General features: G+C 37.2%; 1 protein-coding gene and 1 long non-coding RNA gene across 7 annotated transcripts in view; one reads left to right on the top strand and one right to left on the bottom strand.

Moving 5' to 3' along the window:
• LOC110827981 (E3 ubiquitin-protein ligase sina-like) overlaps nucleotides 1-14,739 on the bottom strand; it is a 635,101-nt gene extending 620,362 nt beyond the window's left edge. For 2 of the 6 annotated variants that reach the window (XM_087355369.1, XM_087355374.1), the window contains exon 1: nucleotides 14,385-14,739. In XM_087355369.1, coding sequence (XP_087211495.1) covers nucleotides 14,385-14,399 — 15 coding nt within the window. In that variant the 5' untranslated portion in view covers nucleotides 14,400-14,739. The remainder of the gene's footprint in view (nucleotides 1-14,384) is intronic. The other 4 variants (XR_015536944.1, XM_087355373.1, XM_087355372.1 and 1 more) reach the window with 4 other exon arrangements.
• Nucleotides 12,654-14,353, top strand: LOC110838485 (uncharacterized). Its single transcript, XR_002546131.2, has 2 exons — nucleotides 12,654-12,843; nucleotides 13,714-14,353. It is a non-coding gene; the product is annotated as an uncharacterized LOC110838485 (long non-coding RNA).
• Nucleotides 14,740-15,940: the final 1,201 nt, after the last annotated feature.

Here is a 15,940-nt window from a genome sequence, read left to right on the forward strand (position 1 = left end):
ATTGGTTGAAAGAAAGCCAAGCATTTGCGGCTTGTTTATAAAACGGATTTAAACAATTATGAATTTAAAAGCAACTAAAAAAAACTAATAGTAATTCTTTAAATATTTTTACTGATGTGAAATAAACTTAACAGCTTAGGTAGTAGCGTAATATCCATTGGCTTATTATAATTTAAAAACTGTTTACAAACTCAGGTTTCCAGTCAATTCACCTGTTAAATACAATAAGGGAATTTACTGACAGGACTGATGCACTGTTCTGTAACAGACCTATTTGTTTTATTATGACATGAGGTTTTTTCAAGTTTAGTGTTCTGCAGTAGTGATTTATCTAAAATAGCACTAATTCTTAGTCTTCCCAGAGAAAGGAGCGGCGGAAAGTCATGTTACAGTACATTAGTGGTCGACTAGTAGACTTAAACTATAGTTCTGAAACTTTACAATCGAATTAAGATTTCTGAAATCTAAGATAAACCTGTAAGATAATGAACAGTGGATCTGGAATCTACTGCTGACTTTTCCAATAAGCATAAAAATAAATCTCATCTATAAATACGTACAAAACATTTTATGTGCTGGGAAAGTAACAACTGACCTAATGTTCTATTAAATAAGTTTTGTTTTCTGTCTCCACTTGTGAGCTACTTAAGATTCTATGTCATGGTAAGAACGGAGTTAACGAATCATGTGAGATAAATCCCGGATTAAATACAAAAAAGTAATCTTGAGTTTATGTTACTGAAATTCAAAGTTGCAGTAGATGAAATGGACAATGAAAAAAACAAAGAACTATCAGTTCGGATGGGACAATGAAGTAAACTTTCTTTCACAGGAAGTCGGGGACAATAGTAACTTGACAACTAAACTCAGAATGTTTCAAGGAAACTTCTGTGTTATTTTTCGTCGCAACGTATTACAATTGGATGCCACTATAAAAGAATGAACAATTCTTTAAGGGTCACTAATGCCTATGATTAGAATGTCATAATTAATTCTTATATGAGACAAGAAAGAAACCCTACTTGGAAAATGGTTTAATTTAAAATTGGACAGACTCCCACCAAGTTAACTTTGAAACTTCGAGCACAATTCAGCAAATTTTTAGTCGATAAAGTAAATCCGTGCTCGGATATTAAATGGGATATTAAGACAGCGACAACTTCTGGACTACGACTCAACAATCAGCTCTAATGCAGAACGACTGCGCTGTAAAATAACTTGTGAAGCAACTGTCAATAAAAACGAGTATCAGTTACTCCACAGTCCCGTTTTGTCAAACCATAATTATCAGTAACCGCAATAGTACAATTTTTCATATAAATATTTTATTAATATTTTTACTTAAAAGTAATCATAAATCCAACAACCGCTACAATCCAAAAGACAGCCATCTTTGAACATTTAGTATAATCGTAGAACTTCAAATAACAGGCCAGCTTTAGTAACCTGTAACTTCTTGGCACTGAAACATGGAAATAAATACAGCTTCGTCTACGCAATATAAAGTATATAAAATTTCGTATGTTATATCAAAATAATAATAATAATAATAATAATAATAATAATAACAGCAATAACAAGCTGGGTATATTAGCTGCATATTCCGAAATCGTCATCTCAAGAACACAATTAAATCCGCTCTTCTCAGTTAAATGTAAAACTTACGGCTTATCGTAGACTAACAAACATTTGGTTCTAACTTTAAAAGACTGGAGTTTAAAATAACTCCAGTTATTCTTAATGTGGAAAATGGTACTGTCAAACAGTAGACCTATATCGGCTTATTTCAGCGTTACGTGTTTTAAACTTTTAATTATTTCATCATTTTAAGCAAAATGGTGATTTTTAGCTTCATTACAAAGTCTCTGTTTACAGCGCTGACGGAGAATGTGTTGAACGTGGAAGTTATCCTCGTTTCTGCCATTCTTTCATCACGCCCCGCCATTAAAAGCCGACCACACGTAAATACCTTGCATAAAATCGCAAGCTATTAATTCAATTCTAAATGTTTTTGACAATGGTAGTTTACATTTGAAATTATTCTTTGTCAGGACTTTTTCCATCGTCTGTTCTTTAAAATCACGACATTTCGGAGTCTGCTTCTGTGACAGAGACTAGCTCTGTCTAAGGGACCCAACAGAGTAGGTACCTCTCACCTGAAGCCTCCGAAACGTCGCGATTTTAAAGAACACACGATGGAAAAAGTCCTGACAAAGAATAATTTTAAATGACTATTACACAATTAAAATCATCAGGTTTTGATTGAATCTTGGGCTACTTAACGACGATGTTCCAACTACAGTGGTCATAAGAACTAAAAGGCAATGATGATTATAAAACTTAAAAACTGCAAGAGTGTAAAAAAACTTAGGCAAGACAGCCATCTGAAGCCAATTTGAAAGCGTAGTCAACCCACATTGAAAAAAGCGCGAGTATATGAAAAGAGTTTCTATCACACAATATACGTTAATATACGAATTATAAAAAGATAAATCCAGTTCCAGTTCCAGTATGTTTCGCCCTGCAGATACCACCGATGCTTTGATCTAGGCAAATAACAGATTAATGAAACACAGAAGCCTGTGAGAGGCCATCTTCTGCTCAAAACTTCTATGGATTATTAAAAAGGCTCGTGTGAAGCCGTGTGTTTGGGGGTCATTGAAGAATGCGGCCCAATATGCAGACTTCGATACCTGGAGCAGCATGCAAATGAAAATATTTCGTCTTCAATAAACTACTAAAATTAGCAGACGGTATTACAGAGTAAATATGACTTGGAACTTCTGTAACCATTCTGAAGTGTTCCATTACGCCATGTTACATACGAATCTTCAGCAACGTACATATCTTCAATTTTTATTTTATTATATTATGTGAATAGGCCATAGAAGACGCTAGCAACAGACAGGAATTTCTAGCTGAAGTTAAATCCATTATTCACAGCAGAATTCTTCTTTACTTTTTTAGACATTATTTCCAGCAGTGAGCAAATGTGTGACGGTTGAATGAACCCCGCAGCGGGAACATGAAATCTCGATTCCCTTGTAATTCCCTTTCCCTCCCCTTTGCTACTGGCTAGAGTGCGATCCTCTTTAACACGAACACTTTCACAGAAAAGCGTTCATAAAAATGTCTGTAGGATTATCCTATTTATAACGATCGGTCAAAGTTCCACTGACACACACACACTTCGTCGAAACTAAACATAAAATTATCATTATTGTTGTTGCTGTTGTTATCATCGCCACTGCCGGCAGCCTTCTACAACTTAAATCGGAAAGTTTATTCGATGCCAGAGTCTCAATTAAAACGACGGATTCGTGCAAAAACCGAGAGTTCAAAGAAAATTCGCTGTCATATGCTGTAGCAGTTTATTGCGTGTATGTTGCAATAATTATGAAGGTACAAAACTAGACTGAATCTTTCAACACTTCATTAAATGCGTTTTTCCTTCTTAATGTATATCAGAACAAAATTAGTTTCTATTCCAAATTGATTCTGTCAGTCAGTATAAAGGAATAATTAGAGAGCACTCTACATTTATGGTTAACCACAATTCAAAAGTCAGCCCTCCAGTTAGATGTGTTTCTGCTGCCAGTGTTGCTTGTTACGAACAACAAAGTTTTCAACAAACATGATTATTTCGCTTACAGACTTTTATAACATTTCTTGTAATTAAAATTTATTTTTGCTCTTATTTGTATATTTTCTGCTGGATTCATATTGTACATTTAAACATTATTCCGTTTAATTTGTTCATGACATTTCTTCATCTTTTACGTTACATGTAGGAGTTATTACATTATTTAATGCACCAGGCTTAATTTTTCCAGCGATCGGCTGTATTTATAATTGTTTGGCGGTTGTCAATCACAAGAATAAATAAACTAAACTAATTTAATTGAACTGAATTATTGCTAGAGAATTAAAATGCAAACAAAAATTGACAGGAACATATACATTATTCTTAAATGTCTACAAAGACAAGATTTTTTTAAGGAAACACGTTACGCATTAGTAACCAAAGCCCTGATTTTTAAATCCGACAAGAACATGATTCCATTTATTGTCGAAGCCCAGAATAAGCGGGTCGTTGCATCAGTTGATTCATGTACCTTCGTCAAATTTCACAGAATGTAGGAATACTTTCACTGTTGGGCACTTCGGGCTGTGGAGTACACAAAAACGCTTCGGGAAGAACCAATTAAGAACGTAATTGTTTTGCTCAAAGGATGTTTGTAGATTTAAAGCCCTTTTGTTACTCATGCCGTGAGCACAAACCCATTCCCCAGAGTTTAGTGCGATTTCTGGTTTCCCTGCAAGGTACGTATTAGCTTATCTGAAGGAAATTTTAAATAATAATGTAATATCTCTTACGTATATTACTAGTGAGATTTCTCCGCCAACTGAAGTCAGCTTTCTGTAACATGTACAGGATAATATTACTATTTCGTTGTCTCGTAATGCGATCAGTCATCAGAACACACGCTATTATATTATTCCGAGGTATTGAATACATAACGGTAATTATAAATGGCACAAACTGAGGTTTGTAATTTCACTGGATTATCATCGCGCGTTCCATTATAGTGTTTTTCCGAAACAATATATCTCGCCAGGTTTCGATTTACGACATTGGCGAGTCGCGTCTCAGAAACTTTCACGGCGAACACGGAGCACATCCAACCGGAAAAAGAAGCTCATTCATCAGGACAGCAGAGAAGGAGCAGCGTGAAGTTGACAACACACCTCTATCTAGTTCCCGGGTTAAGAATTCGCCAACGTTTACTTAACTCCGTCTTCATGCCTTCATGGCGCGATGCATATGCGCGGGATAAATTTACATTTACCGTGTTTTTATACCTTTTTATACCTCGTTTACGAAGTACACCTGGCTTTCTCCAGTCTTATGAAAATATATACGATTTTCCCAGTACCAAGGGAACATTTTGAAAGAGTAAGGAGTGTTTTCAAAACTGTCAGTTTACAATTACTGCAGATATTCTTGTCTGGAATTTAAACAAGTAGGTGACTAGGCAAATTAACTAATTTTCAAAGGTCTGTAACTTAAACGTGAACAAAGAAAGATGAAAATTAATTCTAAAATCTGTAAAATGGGCACTCCCTTAAATTAATAAAACACCTCAAGTATCTTACGTAAATGACTGAAGCTGGTTATTTCTGCATTCTTAATAATACAAAATCTTGAAAAGTTTGGTACCAAATAATGTTCTTGATTTCATGATATGAATCCAGTCGAGTCAAAAGAGCTGGTTAATTCATTATCTGAGCAGCGCCAATTTTTTCCATTCTTGTGAGGACAATAGTAAACACACAAATCTTCAGTACACCTGTAATGTTTTATTCAAGATCGTCACAGGTAAACATATTAAAACCAATTTATTTCTACTTCATAATCAGGGCGACGATGATGATGATAGGTGGCCAAGTTCATGGAGGCAGCAAGGACCTCTGAAACGTTGGTAAACTTCTACCAGACTGCATGGGTGCTACAACCCAGATTACACCCATCTTTGTTTTCGCCACCTTGAGAACCTCAAGTCCGTTGTTAAAACAGCACTGTCCTTAACAGCGTAACTATATACAAGATAGCATTTTAAGCGGTACTTTTGAAGACTGAACGGATGACAGAAATCCGCATTCACCTGCTTGCGTTTGTATAATGTGTATGTACACTGCGAACTAAATGGAAATTTCCAGTTCCATTAACGAAGTCATTCTGATGTCCAACAGCGCTGTATCTTCCCCTCTTTATGTACATAGTAAACTAAACCTGTTACATGAAGTCAGCACACACACACACACTTCATGTGTGTACATCTAGGGACAGATGATGATATTGAGTTGCCAAGCCGAGGAATGTCAAGAAATGTATATGGCAGCAGATTTACGATAACAACGACACCAAAATATTACCCACACCTAGGAGACAGCGAGACAGGTTTAGTTAACGGACCAATGATAAAATGTTGAAGATGATGGATGGAAAAGTGTTAATTACGATAAAGTGTTTGTTTTTTGTCAAATAAAGCTGCAAAGAGTATGCGATGTTCACGTTCAGCTAATAAATTACAAACTCAGATGACGCACAGGATTAAGCGAAGAATAAATCCAATTTTACAGCATAATTAAAAACGTAACTGATATCCGTTATAAATAAATTCAGTCTTATACAACCAACAGCAACAGGGCAATATATTAACACTACACACGACTCTGAATTATAATCGATGACGTAATTCCCGAAGAATGGGCGGTGTCATGCACGAGGTAAGAGAAAAAAAGAGCGCCTACTTTACTTTAAAAATGCTTTGTTCATCAACTCATTCAGAATCAAAGTTCACGTGATGTAACAGACAACACAGTGAAGTCACGCCATTTTGTATTCATGACAAGCGGTAAGTGCTGTATTCCTTATGGCGAATCTAGAAGGTGTCCTATTTAACGTGGAACCCGCTAGGACAGTATGCGGCAGCAGCACCGAGCGAGCTACCATAAAATGAGTTAGTCACACGGAGAACAGCCATAGGATGCTAATAGCTGGTTTTCGAATCACATGGGATTCTCTCCATATAAATTAGAAACGTGTGGCAGGAATAAGGCAAACATAATGTGTCTCGCCCATTATGAATTTTTAATTTACAAAAACCCTGCAGCTTCCACACTGCAATCATCTGACAGTAGTCCACTGGCTAATTATATTAATCTTTTAGAGTAACCTACATTTTCTACGGTCACAGAAGCGCTCAGTGTAGATGTAATTACTTGATTAAACATTATCAGAATACTCCATGATACTTGTCTATATATCGAGGAGATTTGGAAGAAACATTCAAAGTCGATACATTGACATACAAATGACATGGGAAAAACGTATGTAGAAGGCAGTTTGAACCATTCATCACACATTATTACGATATTTTTCTCGGACAATTTCCATTGCCTAGTGGTTCACGTCGAGTCAAACTATCTTAATTTAATTTAACAGTCACTAAACTTGCAAATGACTTAGCGTTTTTATATTAAACAACATTTGTTTAAATCTTGTCAGTCTAATTACAATAAAATTCCTATTAATATTAAAATATTAAAATATTACTATAATTAACATTTAAATATTTAAAATATATTAAATGATGTTCTCTATCGAAATGTTCGATTTAAGAAATTATATTTAAGTTTATATAATTTATACACCTGAAGATAGTTCTTTTAGAACTGAAACATGTCGTGTAAAAAGTGATGTTCTAATGTAAATCGAACATTTCGATAGAGAACATCATTTAATGTATTTTAAATATTTAAATGTTAATTATAGTAATATTTTAATAATATTTTAATATTTAATAGGAATTTTATTGTGATTAGACTGACAAGATTTAAACAAATATATATTTATCACAATATGACGCAACTTTATCATCTCATAATAAACAACATGTAAAGGCTTAGCGACGCTGTATAAATAACAAAGTATAGGTCTAATAAACATCAGATGAAATTCAAACAAATACTGACACAACCGTTGTTGTAACCACACCGGACTAAATATTCATGAAAATTCACTCGAAAGTTACCATAACCAGTGTTACCTACGGATTTATTCCACGATTCTGGGGAATGTTTGCTTCCTGCGTTACTGAATGCCGCAATCTTTCATCATTCAACCAGGATGTACAATATGCACACACAAACTCTGATAGTGAGGGTCCATTCGTCCACGAAATGCCAAGAACAGTACAAAACGTGCTTCCATCTTTCGTTGCGGGTTGCATACACAGGAGCCAAATATTGATGACGCAAGTTCCCAGTTGAAATGGTACGCTACAAATCTAACAGATGGCAGGAAGTGACACCTCTCTGAGACTTAAAGAAACTTAACACCTAATCAGCAAAACTACCAACTTTAATGGAATATTTCCTACCCGATTACTTGATTGTGGTCCTGTGTCTTCGGAATCATTTCGAAATTAAGTAAGATATAATATTAAATATTTCAACCTATATTAGTTATTGCAAAAATAATTTTTATGGGGAACTGAGAAAGATTATGAGAAAAAAACATAATAAATAACGGTCTCCGAAATGATAAATTCTGAAATTGGCCATTCTTTAAATCCATGCTTGTGACACACCTTCAGAGTTTCGATGTTAGTAAGTGATGCGAGCATTTTGAAACACACTCGTGATTTGTTTTAGTGGCAGTTTTCTAGTTTAGTACATAAATTTCTATCAGAGTGGCAACGCAAATTTAGTACAACAGCATAAGATGGATAAGACAGACGATCTGTAACACTCCCGGAAGAAATTATAAATTCGTATGAAAGTTTACAGAAAAAACGTCAAAGGAAGGGGCTTCTTGGAAGGACGTGTAGACTAACAAAATTATCTGAAGATAAGGTCGATTGGCTGGCTTTTATGAATACGGTAATAAATATTTGTGGTCGATAAAATCAGTGCACTTCTATACCGGCTAGTGGTTGACGTACCGCGTATGTCATGAAGATAGTTCATGTAAAAACGAAATCTACCAAAAATAATTCAGTTAGCCTTAAAATATCCTCCACGGTAGACTTGTAACAAATGCACGGTGTTTAGTTTATGAGAATCAAAAGAAAATGCCCTATATTATTCCCACATGCTCTGTCATCTTGCAGTGAAAAGGGGACGCTATGTGAACCGATTTTAATGTGGAAAGGAGAGATTCCAGCCAGCGTAATATGACGTAAATGGGCGCAGTATAACAGAGGGGACAGGTTACGTGATCCCGGGTCAAATCGACTCGGTTACACGAGCGTCAATTATGTGAATCAATGAACAGGGAGTACAGGGCATGGATCTCATACAAGAGGAACTACATGACTAATTGAATACTCTGTATCGAGTGCCGTGAACTTCCCATACGCCAGAATGCTTCTGTTCTCTACACGTGGGTTATTTGATATGTCTAAACGAGTGATTTATTACCATGTAGTAGGCTTATTACTTTTAATGCATTCATATTTAAAAAATACTGATAGGTTAGTCTTGTTTAATAGTAGATTATACAAATTATTTTATATTTTTATATCCTGGTTTTCCTACAACGGCCAGATTACTCTACCCTAAAACGGAAGTATATATTTTCTGGGATATTTACAACATCGACTACCTTTAAACCAACAGAAGGAAATATAAATGGAATTCCTTTTCCAAAATATGATATTGAACAAAAGTTTCTGACTTACTCTAGCAAGAAATTCTTTGATTCATCTGGGACAGATGTATTATATGCCAGAAACATTTTCGTTGAATTCTGGATACACGTGAAACTGGTTAAGCTCATCGAAATGTGTTGAAACGAAACTATCAGCGAAGCGCGTATAAGTAAATATTTGTCTTATGTGCCACTTCCTATTTACAGCCAGGTATACAGCGAAATAATTCACTCCGATTGTTTTTTAAATTGCTAAGGAAGGAAGAGAACTGGGACTGAATTGGTCACTTAAGTTTCTAATCCATGTTAACAAATTGCATGACAACATAAATATACAAATAAACAACTCTGTGTCTGACATCAATTGTTTGAAATAAATTTAGGCGTTTCTGACGAACGTAAGTTAACGACATCACTAACGTCCACACAACCAGGTAAGATGACGGCGATACGTAACAGAGCACACTTTTCACGCCTGACTAGAATTTTTAATTTTCATTAAAACAAGCTTTCCAGTGAATAATCATACAAATTCGCTAATGATTAAATTGTAAGCAAGTTTTTGTAACAGATGTTTTGAACATCTGAATCTGAGGTGACTACAAATCCTGTCGTTGTTGCAACTCATCTCTGACGTTTATAACAATGAAACATAAACATGCAGTGCCTGGTTATGAACTGGGATGCAAAGTTGAAACAATGTATTGATAGAAAACTTCTAACATTAAGTCTTAAAGCATATTGTTCGTCAGTAAAGATGTCCGCTTTCCACCTGCCTGTCAACTATTCCCCATCCTCTGCTGATTAATGAGTTCTATCCGCACTTTTAATTTACTACAGAGTTTCGATACGACGCAGGGAAAGTGCTTCTCAACGACATTTACGTTCGGCCCGTCTGCTTGCGACAACAAACATTATCCCGCTGTTTATATGAAACGTTCGTGTGATTAATGCGTATTTGCATTGGACCACACGGTAGATTCCCGATTCCTCATTTACACCTAGTTATTTGTTTGTGTCACATCTGAGTTAGGGCGCATAATTTAGAAAGATTCACAGTGGAATGTACAAGACATAAGCTTCCTGCCACACTCTATTCTGGAGATCACGGGTTCAAAACTCTGTCCAGAGACCGGCAATCCTGATTGAGATTTTTAGTGTTTTTATTCCCCTCTGACAAATTCCGGGATAGGACTAGTTCAAAGTGGATACTATGGTTTCCCTCCAATCCCAACCTATTCCTTGTTTATTAGCATCCTAAATTCAACGGTATAATCAGCTTGAATACAGTCTGAGCCACTGAAAGCGGCGATAAATAATAATCAGGGTCCAGACCCAGCGTAACTCGCTTTATGTTGATCGGAGTAATAAGTGATTCCAACAGAGGTGTACTAAAATTTTAATGTTTTCGGAAAAAATCAAGGTATTTTATGCTGTGTTCTCGTATAACTCAAGAATCGGTGGATTGGTTTTGATTGAAATTCATACCACATGTTTTACTCTATTCTCAGGAAAACTTAAACCCCTCGCCTTTACACACAGAAAATCTAAAGGAAAATGTTATGCTGTTCATAAATGTGCAAGGGAAGTGAATCACAACGCAGCGCATTCTTAACTTCGGTGCTAGTGGTTAGCTTCTCGCTTCGGTCACCTTACAACCATGACACCAGACGCTAGTGCTCACTTGATAAGAGGCTGTGCGGGCCCCACAGCCCGTCCGGACGTGGTTTATTTATTTTTATTTATTAAGTGTTCTGTCTTACGACAGGTCCATTGCTCTGCCCAAACAGAGCTCTCCAGTTGTCCCTATTCTCGGCTTCTCGCTTTAATTTTGGAAAAATAAATTCTCTTGCCTGCTCCCGGAATAAAACCCTAGCTAACCAGCCCGTAACACACCTCACTACTCAGTTAGTTTCTGCATCAAAATATTAGTCCCATTATCTGCCATAGCTCGTAATTCAGCTGCTGGTATCATTCGTAGTAAAGTTGCTTCATTGCCGTAAGTGTCCACCAACTCACACCGGGAACTGAATGTTGTTATGAATGGCCGTGTAGCAAGGAAACAGGTTACTTCTTTAAGACGCCTTTCCTCCCTCCCCTCGCTTGATTGGCCACTGCATAATAAATGACACGCTGGACTGCAAAACGATCGAAGTTTCCAGTACCTCTTGCGTCACGATTAACAAGGATTTTCCACCACCACTGAATGAAGTAATCGCTTGAGAATTCTGTCTCAAGCCATGTAACGGCGAGAGGTTCTGGGTTAGGTTCGCTGCCGCAGGACCGGATATGCTTTCGTGATTTCCATCAGACACGCCTTCCTTGCACATCCTTCAAAACCCTGTTGTCGCTACATAAATGATACATTTTTAAAAACGTGCAGCTAAATGAGTTTGGAACAACCTGAGGTTGAAAAAGTCCGTCGAGTAACAACCAGACCTGACAGAAACTCGACCTCAAAGGTCAGAGGCATGTTTTCCGATGTCATATTTTCAGCATTTCGTCTAACTATCAACCTACTGAGCACGTTACCTCAGATTTGAACTTGTGACGCGTATTAGAGTCTCGGCAGTAAAAGACTTCTGACTCAGGTTTTCCGTGCTTTTTCCACAGTGCTTACGGAAAATATCTCAAACAGCATTTTAAAATAGGCTTAGATCACACCGTGTAATTACATGACCCAGTTTGGATGTTTGCTTGTTTCGATTCATCTTTTGACGTTAATACGTCTATATTGAAGGGTCATTCGGCAAGAAAGGGAACGAAAAAGTGTAACCTGGATCCCCATGAAACGTCAATTGTTTACTCGGCATTATTGTTACCTATAAAACATTACATTACATTTCATTTCATTACATTACATTACATTTCATTACATTCAGCTACCACAGACCCATCTTAAGCGTAACTAATTCAAGTTAAATAAGCAAAGTCTTAATCAAACTTATCTCAATTGTAAAGCATGTATAAAGGAAATATTTAGAATAAACTTCCTTTCCGTATAGACGTATTTACTTCAAATTCTCCGGAACCGTGGTTCCACTGTCACTTTTTGTTACGCCCGAAGAAACTTAAGAGTTCTCTATAATGGCACAGGATAACAATAGTATCTTAACAATTGCTGCTAAAGTTAGAGAGCAATTAGAAGCATAAATAGTGATGTACGTTGCACGGCAGACATTTGTCTTACTTCGATGGGGTTCTAAAAGACATACGGAGAATAGAGGGGCAGAAGACACGTAGAGGTTAAATAAATGTACTGGATGGAGACACGAAAGTTTCTCGTTTAATCTCAACAGGCATTTTGTAATAGTACTTACGTGCACGAGTTGAGTGTGATACTGAATATACTTTGCGTAGGCCGCCACGTGCAAAAGTTGAATCACTGCTGCATGCAATTTCAAATAAATTGCTCTGTAGAGTCCTGAAGGACGAAACAGGTTTGAGACCCCTGGCAGAAGGCAGTGCCGCCAAGTTCCGGTTCGCGAGTCAGAGTCGTGACTTCTCAGTATAAAACAGTGGCTGACCAGGAGATGTCAGTCACTACACGGGTTCAGTGTGGCAACTTCTGACGTTAGGTCGATACTCATCAGTGACGACTAAACCAGTGGGGCAATGATGGCCAGGTACGTTAACCATGCATGTAATTAAGTTATCATAAGCTGAACCAAACAGCGTTCAGATATTGTTCAGTGTTAATTAAATTAAATTAATTTCGTATACTATTTGCTGTAATGCAAACCTGATGGCGGGTCTATAGACTGCGTAAAAATAAACGCTATAAGCAGTCCTAGAAGTTGAAATACACAGAATGTGTTTAAATTTCTAAAACATAAAATTCCTTTTAATAGCTTCGAGTTGAAATTGCTACTCTGTGGGTGGGGGAGACACAGACTCATTAGCTACGCCAGTTACAATTGCTTTTTATTTACATTACATTTCCAAGGGAAAATACTGACAAACGCAAGTGTCTCCTGAATATTTTGTAATTACAAATGTCCGATGCGTGAGACTGTGACGTCACTTGGATTCTAATGCCACACACCGGAGTTTATTTTCGGACTGTTCAGATGAGTCACAAACAACATAACAAAAGTCTCAGTCGAATGTTTTACATTCCTCCTTTTTATTTGGAAGATTGTGGGTTCAAATCTTGGCTATACCCCCAGGCAAATACGGGGATTGTATTTGAAATCATGCCACTATCTCTTCCTTCCATATCCTTCTCAATTCCTTATTCACTGACGTCATATAACCCTACTATGATTAAATCACCGCTACACAAAATCTTCCGCGAAACGTGTGCGAAACTTCAGAATGTTATTAAATGAGTAATTTATTTAATCGAATGCCCGATTATCAATCGTTACACTTCTATGAGAATTTCAGTGCCCCAAGATACTGTAAAGTATTTAATTCTTAAGACCAGCTCAACTCAGTTCAGTCTGAGACCACCTCTGAATCATCCTCACTGACTATACTTTTTCAAATTCCAGGTTACGTAGCAGTCGCACTACTTTCTAAGAGTCGAGGTCATTGGCTCTGTGAAATACGGATCGCCCATCATGACCGGTTGCTTAAGGATGACTCCCACATCATATAGTTTTCTGCTCTTCAATACACTTGTTGCTCTGATAACCAACGAGGCGAACGCTCTGTCACATTTTCGTTGCAACGTGAAGACCAGCGACAGACTGTTCTTTCCAGATCAATTAGAATATCTCCAAGTTTGGGCATCCCACTGCGCTTGTGATGACCTCATATACTGGCCACCTAACAACAGGTGTTATAAGGAGTCGACGCAAGGACCATGTTCTATTGGGCGTATTCTGGTATTTGATAGAACGAAGATTGAGCCACGGTGTGAGACTAGCTCCGAGCAGTAACACCAAGGACTTCTCTCCCGGTTTTGTATGGGAAAAGTGCCATTTCATTTATTAAAAATCAATAAAAAATTACATATACTCCGTGTTTTATAAATCTGCAGGGTCTGTGAACGTACAAAAGAAAGCGCGTAATAAATTTGTACATTCTGTGCATAATTTTCGGAGTCGTCGTTATTGTAATTTGTATACAGGTACCTACTAAATGTATTAAAATCTTCAGATTTAAGTAAGATCACTTAACGTTAACATATATCAGATTTACTTCTTCCATGTCTACTCACCTCAGCCACTCGCATAGGACGACGTTCCCACTCGGCTGCGTGGCAGAACAGCACACAGCAACCAACGGACTAAGTTTTTAGCGTCCCCAAGTTCATAGTAGAACGATTTCAGTTTGCATTTGAATCAGTTTTTAAACTTTACACGTTTATATAGACTGTAGTAAATACAATAAAACACCTTGTTCTCCTCGCACACACTAATATTAGACGAAATAAACACTCAGAACAAACTTCACGTCAACCACTCTTGCACGTACGAACGCGACTGTCTACTGTCTCTTTGGTCAAGCCTTCGTAAAAGTTCGTCAATTTCCGTTAAGGTCGAACTGGTACTGTGTGACACGTGTAAATGCTTGTAAGTCGGCTGATACTACAGGACATAATTCTGGTCAAATATAACATCATGAACTGTGCATGTTAGGTTTACAACTTATCTTCACATTAACCCTGCAGGCACGGTTTTTCTTTAATTTGTATTTAGATCCATGTATTAATTCTGGACACTTGAAGTTTTGGTAGTCTTTACTTCCAAAGAAAACGAAGTACAAATTTGTAGGATTTGAGGTTTATTCGGCGGTGAGTCCGAAGATGGCTGCCTTCTGGGTTGTTGCGCCGTGTAGTCTGGTAGAAGTATACAGACGTTCCAGAGGTCATTGCTGCATCCATTATCGCCCTGATGATGACCTCTGAAACGTCGGTAAAATTCTAATAGACTACACGGCGCAACAGCACAGAAGACAGCCATCTTCAAAGCACAAATTAATTAACTGATGATGGACTACACGGCCCTACCACCGAGAAGACAGCTATCTGCGTACTTACCGCCGTGAAAACCATAAATCCAACATGGAAAAAAAAATCACTGTCCTCTTTAAATCTTGCAGTACATAAATCGATAAGAAAGGAATAACATGGTCCCAGGTCAGCAAAACTTTGAGAACCTCTGCATTAGACAATGTACGAATTCATCATCCCAATATTTCTGTTATACCATATATATTCTTTACTTAATTACAAAAAGAAAAATATAACTATTTTGGACAACTATGACATCTAGAGGTATCGAGAACCGAATCGATAGGCACCAGTCATGGACAGCCATCTACCGGTGTATTTAGAAACTATGTTGTGGTGAGAGGAATCATCTAGCATAGCGAGTAATCTGATGGAGACTTTGGAACTAAATGCTCTGAAAGAAGGACTCCATCTTCGTTTTAGTATGAAGTGAAGACTGACTAAACAAAAAGTTCCAAACAACGTTATTAAGCGTAGCCTGAGGCACTCTGATGACATTCTCCCTCCACTGGAAGTTCCCCACTCCTCTTCTCACGACTCCTTTCAACCTTGTAGAACAACGCTCTTCAGAAATCAGATAATGGATTCATATTGACACGTCTCTCCCACCCCTCTTAAAGTTAACTTTGAAGAGTAGATAAGAACACTCGCGTTGGTTTCGAGTGTAACATCTTGCATGCTCACTTACACAACACAAACATGGCAAAGTTAGTTGAAAGAAAATAAATATTCACAGAGAAGATGAGAAACTATACAATTCA

Source organism: Zootermopsis nevadensis, unplaced genomic scaffold (assembly GCF_977971745.1).
Source record: "Zootermopsis nevadensis isolate Lab colony 2312 unplaced genomic scaffold, Znev_1.0 Znev_ptg000024l, whole genome shotgun sequence".
Taxonomy (NCBI): domain Eukaryota; kingdom Metazoa; phylum Arthropoda; class Insecta; order Blattodea; family Termopsidae; genus Zootermopsis; species Zootermopsis nevadensis.